The 16,409-nt window shown below is 43.0% G+C and overlaps 1 protein-coding gene across 1 annotated transcript; it reads left to right on the forward strand.

Moving 5' to 3' along the window:
- Positions 1 to 6,273: 6,273 nt before the first annotated feature.
- LOC114630165 lies at positions 6,274 to 11,418 on the forward strand. Its single transcript, XM_028778253.1, is given in 7 exon segments — positions 6,274 to 6,529; positions 6,532 to 7,622; positions 7,625 to 8,073; positions 8,075 to 8,954; positions 8,956 to 9,261; positions 9,263 to 10,264; positions 10,267 to 11,418. Coding segments are annotated over 7 exon segments (5,136 nt in total).
- The last annotated feature ends 4,991 nt before the right edge of the window (positions 11,419 to 16,409 follow it).

The following is a 16,409-nucleotide window of genomic DNA, read 5'->3' on the forward strand; positions in this document are numbered from 1 at the left end:
ACAACCATGGAGATAGAAACCTAAGAAAGAGATCAGGAGTCATAGGCACAAGCATCATCAACCGAACACAAGAGATAGAAGAGAGAATCTCAAATGCAGAAGATATGGTGGAAAATATTGACACAGCTGTCAAAGAAAATGCAAAATGCAAAAAACTCCTAACTCAAAACATCCAGGAAATCCAGGATCCAATGAGAAGACCAGACCTAAGGATAATAGGTATAGATGAGAATGAAGATTCCCAAATTAAAGGGCCAGTAAATACCTTCAACAAAATTATTGAGGAAAACTTCCCTAACCTAAAGAACAAGATGCCCATAAACATACAAGAAGCCTACAGAACACCAAATAGACAAGAGCAGAAAAGAAACACCTCGTGTCACATAATAATCAAAACATCAGATGCACAAAACAAAGAAAAAATACTAAAAGCAGTAAGGGAAAATGGTCAAGCAACATATAAAGGCAGACCTATAAGAATTACACCAGACTTCTCATCAGAGACTATAAAAGTCAGAAGAGCCTGGACTGACATCATACAGACCCTAAGAGAACACAATTGCCAGCCCAGATTACTATACCCAGCAAAACTCTCAATCACTATAGATGGTGAAACCAAGGTATTCCAGGAAAAAACCAAATTGGCACAATATCTTCCCACAAACCCAGCACTTCAAAGGATAATTGATGGAAAACGCCAACACAAGGAAGAAAACTACAACCTAGAAAAAGCAAGGAAGTAATCTTCCAACAACTCCAAAAGAAGATAACTATACAAAATAACTTTACCTCTAATAACAAAAATAACAGGAAGCCACAATCATTTTTCCTTAATATCTCTTAACATCAATGGTCTCAATTCCCCAATAAAAAGATGCAGACTACCAGACTGGATACACAAACAAGACCCAGAATTTTGCTGCAAACAAGAAACGCACCTCAGTGACAAAGACAGACACTACCTCAGAATAAAAGGATGGAAAACAAATTTCCAGGCCAATGGTCCCAAACACCAAGCTGGAGTAGCCATTCTAATATCAAATAAAATCGACTTTCATCCAAAATTAATCAAAAAAGATAAGGAAGGACACTTCATACTCATCAAAGGAAACATCTACCAAGGTGAACTCTCAATTCTGAACATCTATGCTCCAAATGCAAGGGCACCTACATACATAAAGGAAACTTTACTAAAGCTCAAAACACACATTACACCTCACACAATAATAGTGGGGGATTTCAACACCTCACTCTCAGCAATGGACAGATCATGGAAACAGAAACTAAGCCGAGACACTTTGACATTAACAGAAGTTATGAACCAAATGGACTTAACAGACATCTATAGAACATTTCATCTTAAAACAAAAGAATATACCTTTTTCTCAGCACCTCATGGCACCTTCTCCAAAATAGACCATATAATTGGTCACAAAACAGGCTTCTACAGATAAAAAAAGATTGAAATAATCCCTTGCATCTTATCAGATCACCACGGACTAAGACTGACCTTTAATAACGACAAAACCAATGGAAAACCCACATGCACATGGAAACTGGACAATTCTCTACTCAATGAAGTCAAGGAAGAAATAAAGAAAGAAATTAAAGACTTTTTAGAATTCAATGATAATGAGGACACATCATACCAAAACTTGTGGGACTCCATGAAGGCAGTGCTAAGAGGAAAACTCAGCTCTAAGTGCCTACAAAAAGAAACTGGAGAGAGCACACACTAACAATTTGACTGCACAACTAAAAGCTCTGGAACAAAAAGAAGCAAATACACCCAGGAGGAGTAGAATGCAGGAAATAATCAAACTCAAGTCTGAAATCAACCAAATAGAAAAAGAAAGAACAATACAAAATATCAATAAATCCAGGAGCTGGTTCTTTGAGAAAATCAACAAGATAGATAAACCGTTAGCCAGATTAACCAGAGGGCACAGAGACAGTATCCAAATTAATAAAATCAGAACCGAAAAGGGAGACATAACAGCAGAAACTTAAAAAATTGAAAAATCATCAGATCCTAATACAAAGGCCTATACTCAACAAAACTGGAAAACCTGGATGAAATGGACAACTTCCTAGACAGATACCAGGTACCAAAGTTAAACCAGGAGCAGATAAACCATCTAAATAGTCCCGTAACCCCTAAGGAAATAGCAGCAGTCATTAAAAGTCTCAGCACTAAAAAAAGCCCAGGACCAGATGGTTTTAGTGCTCAATTTTATCAGACCTTCAAGGAAGACCTAATACCAATTCTCTTCAAACTATTCCACAAAATAGAAAGAGAAGGAAAACTACCCAATTCGTTCTATGAAGCTACAATTACACTCATACCCAAACCCCACAAAGACACGGCAAAGAAAGAGAACTTCAGACCAATTTCCCTTATGAACATCGATGCAAAAATACTCAATAAAATTCTAGCAAACCGAATCCAAGAACACATCAAAACAATCATCCATCATGATCAAGTAGGTTTTATCCCAGGAATGCAGGGATGGTTCAATATTCGGAAATCCATCAATGTAATCCACTATATAAACAAACTTAAAGAAAAAAACCACATGATCATCTCACTAGATGCTGAGAAAGCATTTGACAAAATTCAACATCCCTTCATGATAAAAGGCTTGGAAAGATCAGAAATTAAAGGCCCCTACCTAAACATAGTAAAAGCAATTTACAGTAAACCAGTAGCCAACATCAAACTAAATGGAGAGAAACTTGAAGCAATCCCACTAAGATCAGGGACTAGACAAGGCTGCCCCCTCTCCCCCTACCTATTCAATATAGTACTGGAAGTCCTAGCCAAAGCAATTAGACAACAAAAAGAAGTCAAAGGGATACAAATAGGAAAGGAAGATGTCAAAATATCACAATTTGCAGATGATATCATAGTATACTTAAGTGACCCCAAAACTTCCACCAGAGAACTCCTAAATCTGATAAAAAACTTCAGCAAAGTGGCTGGTTATAAAATCAACTCAAACAAATCAGTAGCCTTCCTCTACATGAAAGATAAACAGAGTGAGAAAAAAATTAGGGAAATGACACCCTTCACAATAGTTGCAAATACTATAAAATACCTTGGTGTGAATCAAACCAAGCAAGTGAAAGACCTGTATGACAAGAACTTCAAGTACCTGAAGAAAGAAATCGAAGAAGATCTCAGAAGATGGAAAGATCTCCCATGCTCATGGATTGGCAGGATTAAGATAATACAAATGGCCATCTTCACAAAAGCAATCTACAGATTCAATGCAATTCCCATTAAATTCCCAACTCAACTCTTCACAGAGTTAGAAAAGGAAATTCTCAAATTCATATGGAATAACACAAAACCCAGGATAGTGAAAACTATTCTCAACAATAAAAGAACTTCTGGAGGAATCACCATTCCTGACCTCAAGCTGTACTACAGAGCAATAGTGATAAAAACTACTTGGTATTGGTACAGAGACAGGCAGGAAGATCAATGGAATAGACTTGAAGACCCAGAAATGAACCCACACATCTATGGTCACTTGATCTTTGACAAAGGAGCTAAAACTGTCCAGTGGAAAAAAAATAGCATTTTCAACAAATGGTGCTGGTTCAACTGGAAGACAACATGTAGAAGAATGAAAATTGATCCATTCTTCTCTCCTTGTACAAAGCTCAAGTGTAAGTGGATAAAGGACCTTTACATAAAACCAGATACACTGAAACTAATAGAAGAGAAGGTGGGGAAGAGCCTCGAATACTTGGGCACAGGGGAAAACTTCTTGAACAGAACACCAATGGCATATGCTCTAAGATCAAGAATTGACAAATGGGACTTCATTAAATTGCAAAGTTTCTGTAAGGCAAAGGACACTGTCAATAGGACAAAATGAAAACCAACAATTTGGGAAAAGATCTTTACCAATCCTACATCTGATAGAGGGTTAATATCCAATATATACAAAGAACTCAAGAAATTAGACTTCAGTCAACCAAATAACCCTATTAAAAAATGGGGTATAGAGCTTAACAAAGAATTTTCAACGGAAGAAACTCGAATGGCCAAGAAGCACCTAAAGAAATGTTCAGTATCCTTAGTCGTCAGGGAAATGCAAATCAAAACAACCCTGAGATTCCATCTCACACCAGTCAGAATGGCTAAGATTAAAAACTCAGGTGATAGTAGATGCTGGGAGGGTGTGGAGAAAGAGGAACATTCCTCCATTGTTGGGGGGACTGCAAGATGGTGCAACCACTTTGGAAATCATTCTGGTGGTTCCTCAGAAAATTGGACATAGTATTACCTGAGGATCCAGCTATACCCCTCCTGGGCATATACCCAGAAGATGCTCTAACATATAACAAGGACATATGCTCCACTATGTTCATAGCAGCCTTATTTATAATATCCAGGAGTTGGAAAGAACCCAGATGTCCTTCAACTGAGGAATGAATTAAAAAAATGTGGTACAATTATACAATGGAGTATTACTCAGTTATTAAAAACAATGAATTCGAGAGTTTCCCAGGTAAGTGAATGGAACTAGAAATTATCATCCTGAGTGAAGTAAGCCAATCACAAAGAACACACTTGGTATTCACTCACTGATTATTGGATATTAGCCCAGAAACTTGAGATATCCAAGATTCAACTCACAGGCCACATGAAGCTTATGAAGAAGGAAGACCAAGTGAGGGTGTTTCGGTCCTTCTTAGAAGAAGCAACAAAATACTCAAGGGACCAAATATGGAGACAACGTGAGGGACAGAAACTGAAGGAGGGGCCATTTGAAGACCATTCCACCTGAATATCCATCCCATGTGCAGTCACCAAAGGTAGATGCTGATGTGGAAGTCAGGAATTGCATGCTGATAAGAGCATGATATTGATGTCTCCTCAGAGGCCTTCAAGCGGCTGACATATTCAGAGGGAGATTCTCACAGCTATCCATTTAACTGATAATGGGTTTCTCAATGGAGGAGTTAGAGTGAAGACTGAAGGATCTCAAGGTTTGCGGCATCATGAAGAGAGCAACAATCGCAACCAACCACAGCTCCCGGGGTCTAAACCACCAGCCTCGGAGCACTTAGGGAGTGATCCAGGGCTTCAGCTGAATATGTAAGACTGGAGGGCCCTGCTGGGCATAGGTGGAAGATGAGATCCTTGGCCTCATGAAGGCTGGACGCACCATGAGGTGGGAATTTTGAGGGTGGGGAAGTGGTAGTTGGGAGGTAGGTAGGAGTTACATCCACAGAGAAGAAGGAGGAGGGGTAAGGGGATAGGGAGTTCCTGGGTGGGTGTGGTATGGGGTAAGGGGCCAACATATGAAATGTAAATAAAACATCCAATAAAAAAATTAAAAAAAATAACAAGTTCCTCCTAGGACAGAGTGACCATGAATATAGGAACAAGCAAGGACAGATCTTGACAAGTCTAAACATGCCCAAATGAGAAATGGGCCTTCTAGTGTTTTTCTTCCCCTATCAGAGGGTCTGAGGTTTCATGGCCAAAAATACGAGTCATCATGACCACCAAGAAAAGCTTGCTATGGCCACCAAAATGATAACTTACACCTATTGCTGATGTTTAAAATATCCAATCATATGTAACCGTGCCAAATTTTCCCGCTCTCCCCTTCCCCCTGAGCTGCTTCCTATATAAACTTCAAACTGTCAGAGCTCAGGGTCGAAATCCTTCCCTTGCTTGGGATGCGTTTTCGACTGGAGGCCCCCTCGCCAGTAAACTACTTTTTGCTATTTTGCATCAAGCCAGTCTCCGTGTTTCCTTGGGTGCACACAACTCCGGGTGAGAATAGGGTCTCCCCCTCGGGGGTCCCTTACATTTGGTTCCCTGACCGGGAAGTGCTTGACCACCCAGGACTCCCGAAGACCCCTTGGAGGTAGATTTGTGTTAATGGTGTGTGTCTGAGTGCAGCGCTGCTGTCTTTGCTGTTTCTGTATTTTGGTTTCAGTCTCTGAGCAGCTGCCACTATAGACCATGAGGTCTTAGTTGGTTGTGAGGGGCAGACGTGCCTGGAACCACAGGCTGGGGCCCTGGGGTTTGCAAGGGTGGAAGGGAGTCTGGGAAGCCAGACTGCCCTGTTTTGGAACGAAGGAGACGGAGTGCTCCTGCTCTTGGGGAAGAAATGGAATCCTTCCCCATCTGAATTTGCGTTCAGTTGGTTTTATAAAACTCGAAGTGGATGAGTGTGCCTGACTGTGTTAGTCTTGTGTGTTTGTATTTGTGTTGTGAATCTGTTAAGTTTTGAGAGTTCTGAGATGGGACAGACCGTTACGACTCCATTATCTTTGACTCTTGACCATTGGACGGACGTTAGAGGTAGAGGACAGGATTTGTCAGTGATCATTAAGAAGGGACGCTGGCAGACATTCTGCTCTGCAGAGTGGCCCACTTTTGATGTAGGATGGCCTCAGGAAGGAACATTTAACTTGACAACTATCCAAGCTGTTAAGGTGATTGTGTTTCAGGAGGGACCTGGATCTCATCCAGACCAACAGCCCTATATCACAGTGTGGGTGACTTGGTTCGTTATCCGCTTCCATGGATGAAACCGTGGGTTGCTCATTGGCCAAGTTCCCTGGTTTTATCTGTCAGAGGAAAAGCGGTGGAGAAGAAAGAGAAACCACAGATGGACAAAGAGGTCAGTGCTCTGCTGAAACCTCCACTCCCTCCTAAAATATACCCTGAAATAGAGGAGCCCCCTGAGTGGCCGCTCCCCCCTGCCGACTGGCTGGACCCCATACTCCCTCCTTACCCTCCTCAACTCCAGGCTATGCCTGAACCCTCTGCACCCCCAGTTCCTGCCCCAGTAGAGATGGCTGCCAGTGGGCCCTCAGCAGGGACAAGGAGGAGGAGGGGGGCTATTTCAGTCTCAGAAGACTCTGACTCTACAGTGGCTTTGCCCCTCAGGGCCGCTGGACCTCCCCCGACCAGCCCTAACCAGTTACAGTTATTACAGTACTGGCCTTTCTCTTCTTCTGATATTTACAATTGGAAAAATAACCATCCTAGTTTTTCCGATAACCCTACACCTCTGACAGGGCTGATGGAATCCCTGATGTTTACACATCAGCCCACCTGGGATGATTGTAATCTGCTCTTACGAGAGCTTTTTACAACTGAAGAGAAGGAGAGGATCCTTATGGAAGCCCGGAAAAACATCCAGAACGTGGCTGGTCAGCTTTTGCAGAACTTAACCCAAGCAGAAATTGATGAAGCCATCCCCCCAACTCGACCTCAGTGGGACCATAACACAGCTGCAGGTAGGGAAAGGCTGACCATTTACTGCTGGGCTCTAGTGGCAGGTTTCAGAGGGGCAGCGAGATGCCCCACCAATTTGGCTAAGATAAGAGAGGTCGAGCAGGGACCAACAGAGGCCCCAGCTGTCTTTTTAGAACATCTCATGGAAGCATATCACAGATATACTCCTTTTGATCCTATGACAGAGGGGCAGAGAGGTAACGTTATAATGGCTTTTGTTGGGCAGTCTGCTCCAGATATTAGAAGGAAGTTACAGCACCTGGATGGAATACATGATATGACAATTAGAGATGTGGTTAAAGAGGCAGAGAATGTTTATCATAAGAGAGAGATGGAGGAAGAGAAGAGAGAGAGAGGGAGAAGAAAGAAAGAAGAGAAGACGTAGATAGAAGGGAACAGAGACAGGAAAGGAATCTGACACGAATACTGGCCGCAGTGGTAGGAGAAGAGAAAAAGACTAAAGTTAGACAGTTAGGGGACCTGGGAGACAGATTGAAGCTAGGCCCAAGGAGACCCATGGAAATAGATCGAACTACAATAAGAAAGGACCAATGTGCCTATTGCAAAGGAAAAGGCCACTGGGCTCGAGAATGCCCTAAGAAAATCAAGACGAGAGTACTGTCCTTGGGAGATGATGAAGACTAGAGGGGACGGGACTCTGTCCCCCTCCCCGAGCCTAGGGTAACTTTGAAAGTGGAGGGGACCTCCATGACTTTTCTAGTTGATACCGGAACAGAATACTCAGTATTAAAAAGACCTTTGGGAAAAATAAAAGACAAACAAACTCTGGTAATTGGGCACTGGACAAAAACAGTATCTCTGGACCACCTCCCAGAAGGTGGACCTTGGCAAGAACCAAGTGTCTCACTCATTCTTAGTAATTCCTGAGTGCCCTACTCCCCTGCTGGGCAGAGACTTGTTAACAAAATTAAAAGCTCAAATCACCTTTACCCCCTCAGGTCCAGAATTGTCCTGGGGGGGAGGAGAGAAACCTCAAACCTTAATAATGTCCCTGCATCTAGGGGAGGTGTACCAGCTATTCCAAAAAACAATAGAGCCCCCCAGAGGGCTACTGGACCAGTTGGATCGATTTCCCCAATCTTGGGCTGAGACAGGAGGGATGGGGATGGCAAAGCAAGCCCCCCCTATAGTCATAGAACTCAAATCTGGAGCTACACCTATTGGGGTTCGACAGTACCCCATGAACAAAGAGGCAAGAGAAGGCATAAGGCCACACATTGAGAGACTGATACAACAGGGAATTCTAGTCCCCTGCACGTCCCCATGGAACACTCCTCTTCTACCAGTAAAGAAACTAGGGACTAATGATTATTGCCCTGTCCAAGACCTTAGAGAAGTCAATAAAAGAGTACAAGATATCCACCCTACAGTGCCAAATCCCTATAATTTGCTCAGTACACTACCACCTGAACGTACTTGGTATACTGTTCTAGATTTAAAAGATGCTTTTTTCTGCCTGAGATTACATCCTGTTAGCCAGCCTCTGTTTGCTTTCGAATGGCGGGACCTAGAGAGCGGGACAGTTGGACAGCTTACATGGACAAGACTGCCTCAGAGGTTCAAGAACTCTCCCACCCTGTTTGATGAGGCATTACACCGAGACCTTACACAGAATCTCCCGGTGACTCTCCTACAATATGTAGATGATCTCTTCATAGGCTGCAGAAACCTATGAAGAATGTGAACAAGGAACCCAAAAGATCCTGGTTGAGCTAGGTGAATTGGGATATCGGGCTTCTGCCAAGAAAGCACAATTGTGCCAGACAGAAGTGACTTATTTGGGATACTTTTTGAGAGATGGACAGAGATGGCTGACTGATGCCAGAAAGCAGACTGTGATGCAGATCCCGACTCCAACCACCCCTTACCAGGTAAGAGAATTCCTGGGAACAACAGGGTTCTGTAGACTGTGGATACTGGGGTTTGCTACCTTGGCAGCCCCGTTGTACCCTCTCACTAAGGAAAAAAGGAGAGTTTGATTGGACTGAGGACCATCAGAAGGCCTTTGACAGCCTGAAAAGGGCCTTATTACAAGTGCCTGCCCTAACATTGCCTGATTTGACTAAGCCATTTACTTTATACATTGATGAGCAGAAGGGGATTGCTAGAGGAGTCCTGACTCAGACTCTAGGGCCATGGAAATGCCCAGTGGCCTACCTATCTAAAAAGTTAGACCCAGTGGCCAGTGGATGGCCCTCTTGCCTGCGAGAGATAGCAGCAATGGCTGTGCTGGTGAAAGACGCTGATAAGTTGACTATGGGCCAAAATGTGACTGTGGTGGCCCCTCTCACCTTAGAGAGCATTATCAGACAGCTGCCAGACTGCTGGATGACCAACGCCCAGATGACACACTACCAGAGTCTGTTGTTGACTGAGTGAATAACTTTTGCCCCACCCGCTATCCTTAACCCTGCTACCTTGCTGCCTGATACTGATGAAACCCCCATACAGCGGTGTGAAGAGATACTGGCTGGAGAGGTGGGAATCCGACCCGACCTGACTGACCAACCATGGCCGGGTGCACCGGCATGGTTCACTGATGAAAGCAGCTTCATAGTAGAAGGTAAGCGCTGGGCTGGGGCAGTGGTAGTGGATGGAAAGACTGTTATTTGGGCTAGCAGTTTGCCAGAAGGGACATTGGCCCAGAAGGCAGAACTTATTGTTCTAGTACAAGCTCTAAGACTGGCAGAAGGAAAAATTATTAACATATACACTGATAGCTGGTACGCTTTTGCCACAGCCCATGTACATGGGGCAATTTATAGACAGCATGGACTGCTGACATCTGCTGGTAAAGAAATTAAAAACAAAGAAGAGATTCTCAGCTTATTAGAAGCTATTCATTTGCCCTGCAAGGTGACTATCATACACTGTTTGGGACATCAAAAAGGGACTGGCCCAATAGAAAAAGGAAACCAACTGGCAGATCACATGGCAAAAGAAGCGGCACAGGAACCGATGATCCTATAGCTGGAGAGAGACATAGAACTTGGCAAAATGTTAAAAAGACAGGAGGTGCCCTCTCTGGGAAAGAAACATGGACTTACTTGACTGGCATACATCAGTTTACCCACTTAGGACCCAAGAAAATGATAAAGCTGGCAAACAAATCTCCCTATCATATGCCACGGGTACGACAAATGGCTACAGACATCATAAAAAATTGTAAAGCTTGTGCTTTCACCAATGCTGGCTTCAGCCAAGGCCTAGAAGGGAAATGGCTGAGAGGAGACCAACCTGGGACCTATTGGGAGGTGGATTTCACTGAGGTTAAGCCCGTCTGATATGGAAATAAATATCTGCTAGTTTTTATAGACACCTTTTCAGGATGGGTTGAGGCGTTCCCCACCAAGAAAGAAACAGCCAATGTGGTGGCTAAGAAGATACTGGAGGAAATTCTACCCAGGTTTGGAGTACCAATGGTAATTGGGTCAGACAATGGGCCAGCTTTTGTCTCACAGGTAAGTTGAGGGCTGGCCAGACAACTGGGGTTCGATTGGAAATTACATTGTTCTTATAGACCTCAGAGCTCAGGACAGGTAGAACGAATGAATAGAACCATAAAAGAGACCTTAACAAAATTGACCTTGGAGACCAGCAGGAGTGATTGGACAGCTTTTCTCCCCCTTGCACTGTTCTGGGTATGGAACACCCCAGGACCTTTGGGATTGACCCCCTTCGAGATCATGTTTGGCTCACCTCCCCCAATATATGAGACATTAGAAAGTGGTGCCCACCCTGATGACAGTTCTATCCCACCATCTTCTCTCCTAGCCCACCTCAGAGCTCTAGAAACGGCCAAGAAAGAAATCTGGGAACAACTGAAAGACACCTATGTCCCTGAAGACATGGCTGTTCCCCACAAGTTTGAAGTTGGAGATGCGGTATTGATACAGAGACACCGTACAGGGAACCTCAAGCCATGGAGGAAAGGACCCTACCTGGTACTGTTGACAACCCTTACCGCCGTTAAGGTAGACGGGATTCCCACTTGGGTCCACGCCTCACACGTCAAAAGAGCTCCCCCTGAAGTTAACCAAGATGAGTGGACTCTGGAAAAGACTGATAATCCCCTTAAGCTGCGCCTTCGCAATAGGCATTCCTTGGGTGATGGGAAGTAATCCCCACGCCCTCCAACAACTCACCTGGCAACTTATAGATACAAGAACTGGAACTGTCATAACCAGTGCACAGCAAATTGCCCCCCACCCCCGGCACTTAGTGGCCAACCTTGTACTTCTGTTTCCGACAGATCAACTGTGTAGTTGCAAGTACTCTCCCCAACATGGTACGCAGGTATAGGTTTTATAGCTGTCCTGAGTTTGATAGAGGCAAGTATTGTGATGGCCCCCAACAATTTTTTTGTGGAGATTGGAGTTGTGATACCTCAAATGATGGAGATTGGCAGTGGAGATCACCATCTAACCGAGACAGAGTGACTTTTTCTTTTGCAAATCCAGGACCAAGCAGGCTTGCCCCAGATATGGAACTATACAAAGGGAAGCCATGCTCCCGAAGTGATGTAGATGTCATAAAGGTAGAATTTACTGAAAAGGGTAAGACAACTAGCTTTTCTAAGTGGCATAATGGTATGAGATGGGGCCTAGTCTTTTACAAGCTTGGAAGAGGGGCAGGGTCTGTCCTCCTCATTTGCCTAAAAATAGAAAGCCTCCCTGCCCTGCCAATAGGTCCCAATCAAGTGTTACCCGAACAGAGACCACTCCTACATGGTAGACTGGTAGCTCCTGTACCACCCACAGAAAGTTTTTCCCTCGCCAGCTCCCCTTTCACCACCACAGTTATTCCAGGCACTGAACAAAGACTGTTAAATTTAATTCAGGGGGCTTTTACTGTGATAAACGGCTCATGGCCTGAGATGACCAAATCATGCTGGCTCTGCCTCTCCTCAGGGCCCCCCTATTATGAAGGCCTTGCTACAACAGGGACTTTTAACACTACCACCAGCCATGAGACATGCATGTGGAACAGTGAGAACAGACTCACTCTCCCTGAAGTTTCAGGACAAGTACTTTGCTTGGGAAACCCCCCTACTGCCTATAAACATTTATGTAATAAGATCCTTAAGAGTCCAAAGACTGCTGAAAATAAGTATTTAGTACCAGAAATAGATAAGTGATGGGGTTGTGGGTCTGGATTGTCCCCATGTATTTCTACTGCTGTTTTTGATGATACCAAAGATTACTGCGTGCTTGTTCAACTAGTCCCTCGGGTCTATTACCACCCTGCAGATACTTTTGACCGTGAGCCTAGATACCTTAGATGCTTTCATAGAAAGCCCATTTCTTTAGCCCTAGCTGTCATACTGGCACTTGGAATGGCTGCTGGTGCGGGCACAGGAACTGCTGCATTGATCCAGACCCCACACTATTTTCATGAACTAAAGGCTGCCATGGATGCAGATTTAAGAGCCCAAGAACAGTCAGTGTCCAAACTAGAAGAATCATTAACCTCCCTTTCTGAAGTTGTATTGCAGAATAGAAGAGGCTTAGACTTGCTGCTTGTTAGAGAGGGAGGACTGTGCGCTGCTTTGAAAGAAGAATGCTGTTTTTATGTAGACCATTTGGGAGTAACTAAAGACTCTATGAACAAACTTAGAGAGAGACTAGATCAGAGACAAAAAGACAGAGAAATACAGCAGAGTTGGTTTGAAGGCTGGTTTAATAGATCCCCTTGGCTGACCACATTGATATCCTCCCTTGCAGGTCCTCTTGTAATTCTACTCTTGCTGTTGACTGTAGGACCATGTGTCTTTAATAAAATAGTTGCCTTTATAAAAGATAGGGTCAATGCTGTTCAGATATTGACATTAAGACAGACATATGAGATCTTAGGAAAAGAACCTGAAGATACTGTCCTGTGATTTTAAGATTAAAATCAATTTTAATAAGAGGAGTAGGGAATGTGAGGACAAAAAAATCAAAATACCTCAGAAGAAGCCCCAAGACCACCAACAAATTGCTGAAAACAGCCAAAACAAAAAATAACAAGTTCCTCCTAGGACAGAGTGACCATGAATATAGGAACAAGCAAGGACAGACCTTGACAAGTCTAAACATGCCCAAATGAGAAATGGGCCATCTGGTGTTTTTCTTCCCCTATCAGAAGGTCTGAGATTTCATGGCCAAAAATACGAGTCATCATGACCACCAAGAAAAGCTTGCTATGGCCACCAAAATGATAACTTACACCTATTGCTGATGTTTAAAATATCCAATCATATGTAACCGTGCCAAAGTTTCCCGCTCTCCCCTTCCCCCTGAGCTGCTTCCTATATAAACTTCAAACTGTCAGAGCTCGGGGTCAAAATCCTTCCCTTGCATGGGATGCGTTTTCGACCGGAGGGCCCCCCGCCAGTAAACTACTTTTTCCTATTTTGCATCAAGCCAGTCTCCGTGTTTCCTTGGGTGCGCACAACTCCGGGTGAGAGTGGGGTCTCCCCCTCGGGGGTCCCTTATAGGTACTATGGCTTACTTCTTGTCTTCATTTGCTTGCAAACTTTTTTCCAGCCTTTTACTGTGAGGTAGTATCTATCTTTCTGGCTGAAGTGTGTTTCTTGTATGCAGCAAAATGATGGATCCTGATTTTGCATCCATTCTGTTAGCCTGTCTCTTTTTTTGTTGGAGAATTGAGTCCATTGATGTTGAGAGATATTAATGAAAAGTGATTGTTTTTCCTGTTATTTGAATGTTGGTGGTGTTTCTCTCTCTCTCTCTCTCTCTCTCTCTCTCTCTCTCTCTCTCTCTCTCTCTCTCTCTCTCTCTTACAGAGTGAGTTCCAGGACAGCCAGGGCTACACAGAGAAACCCTGTCTCGAAAAACCAAAAAAAAAAACCAAAAAACAAAACAACCAACCAACCAAACAAACAAACAAAAAACAAAAAACAACAACAAAAAGAAAGTTTCTGTGTGCTTTCCTTGCTTTTGCTGGTATGATATTAATTGAAGTTTTTCTTCTAATATTTTCTGTAGGGCTGGATTTGTGGATAGATATTGTTTGAATTTGCATTAATCTTGTTTTCTCAGGGTTAGGGTTAGGTGATTGAGAGGTTTCCTGGGTACAGTAGTCTAGGTTGACAGTAGTGCCTTTTCTTTTCTTTTGTTAAGGTTTCAGAATATCTGTCAGGCCCTTCTAGTTTTCAGAGTTTCTGTTGAGAAATTTCATGTAATTCTAGTAGAACTGCTGTTTTTTTGTCACCTGGTATTTTTCCCTTACCACTTTTAATATTCTTTCTTTGTTCTATAGATTTTATATTTTGATTATTATGTGCTGGGAGGATTTTCTTTCCTGGTCCATGTTTTGATCTATAAGGTTCTTTTATGTTTATAGGCATCTTTTTCTTTAGGTTTGGAAATTTTTATTCTATGATTTTGTTGAGAATATTTTCTGGGCCTTGGAGCTGGTATTCTTCCCCTTCTTCTATTCCTATTATTTATATGTTTTCACTGTATGCCAGATTTCCTGGATGTTTGTGTCAGGAATTTTTTTAGCTTTAACATTTACTTTGGATGATATAACAATTTCTTTTATTGTGATTTCTATGCCTGAGGTTCTGTCTTCCATCTCCTCTATTCTGTTTGAGATTCTTGAATCTGTTTTTCTTTCTTCTTCTTCTTTTTAATTGGATATTTTATTTACATTTCAGATGTCATCCCATTACCCCATTCCCCTTGCCCAGGAACCCCCTATCCAATTGCCCCATCTCCTGCTTCTGTGCAGATGTGCCCCTAACTACTCCCCGACTCCCACCTTCCCACCCTTGAATGGGACAAGGATCTCCTCTCCCACCTATGCCTGACAGGGCCAGCTTCCCTTACATATACTAGATATGTATATGTATACATGGATGCCTCCCTAAGTGCTCCTAGGCTGGTGGTTTAGACCCTAGGAGCTCTGGTTGGTTGGTATTGTTGCTCTCCTCATGGGGCTGCAAACCCTTAAAGCTCCTTCACTCTTCACTCAAACTCTTCCACTGGGAACCCCTTGATCAGTTTAATGGTGAGCTGTGAGCATCCACCTGTGAATATGTCAAACTATGGCAGACCACTAAGCAAACAGCTCTATCAGGCTCCTGTCAGCATGCACTTCCTGATATCCACATCAGCATCTACCTTTGGTGACTGCATATGGGATGGATACCCAGGTGGAATAGTCTCCAGATGACCCCTCCTTCAGTTTCTGTCCAAAACTCTGTATCCATATTTGTTCCTTTGAGTATTTTGTTGCTCCTTCTAAGAAGGAGCAAAGCACCCCCACTTGGTCTTCTTTCTTCATGAGCTTCATGTGGTCTGTGAGTTGACTCTTGGGTTTCAAGCTTCTGAACTAAATATCCAATAATCAGTGAGTGAATACCATGTGTGTTATTTTGTGATTGAGTTGCCTCACTCAGAGTGATATTTTCTTGTTCCATCCATTTACTTAAGAATTTCTCGAATTCATTGTTTTTAGTAGCTGAGTAATACTCCATTGTGTCATTGTACCACATCTTTCATATCCATTCTTCTGCTGAAGAACATCTGAGCTCTTTCCATCTTCTGGATATTATAAATAAAGCTGCTATGAACATAGTGGAGCATATGTCCTTGTTATATGTTCGAGCATCTTCTGGGTATATGCCTAGGAGTGGTATAGCTGGATCCTCAGGTAATGCTATGTTCAATTTTCTGAGGAATCACCACAATGATTTCCAAAGTGGTTGCACCATCTTGCAGTCCCACCAACAATGGAGGTGTGTTCCTCTTTCTCCACACTCTCCCAGCATCTACTATCATCTGAGTTTTTAATCTTAGCCATTGTGACTGGTGTGAGATGGATTCTCAGGGTTGTTTTGATTTGCATTTCCCTGACGACTAAGGATACTGAACATTTCTTTAGGTGCTTCTTGGCCATTCGAGTTTCCTCCATTGAAAACTCTTTGTTAAGCTCTATACCCCATTTTTTAATAGGGTTATTTGGTTGTCTGGAGTCTAATTTCTTGAGTTTTTTTGTATATATTGGATATTAGCCCTCTATCAGATATAAGATTGGTAAAGATCTTTTCCCATTCTGTTGGTTGTCGTTTTGTCCTATTGACAGTGTCCTTTGTCTTACAGAA

This window comes from Grammomys surdaster, unplaced genomic scaffold, assembly GCF_004785775.1.
Source record: "Grammomys surdaster isolate TR1022 unplaced genomic scaffold, NIH_TR_1.0 331, whole genome shotgun sequence".
Taxonomy (NCBI): domain Eukaryota; kingdom Metazoa; phylum Chordata; class Mammalia; order Rodentia; family Muridae; genus Grammomys; species Grammomys surdaster.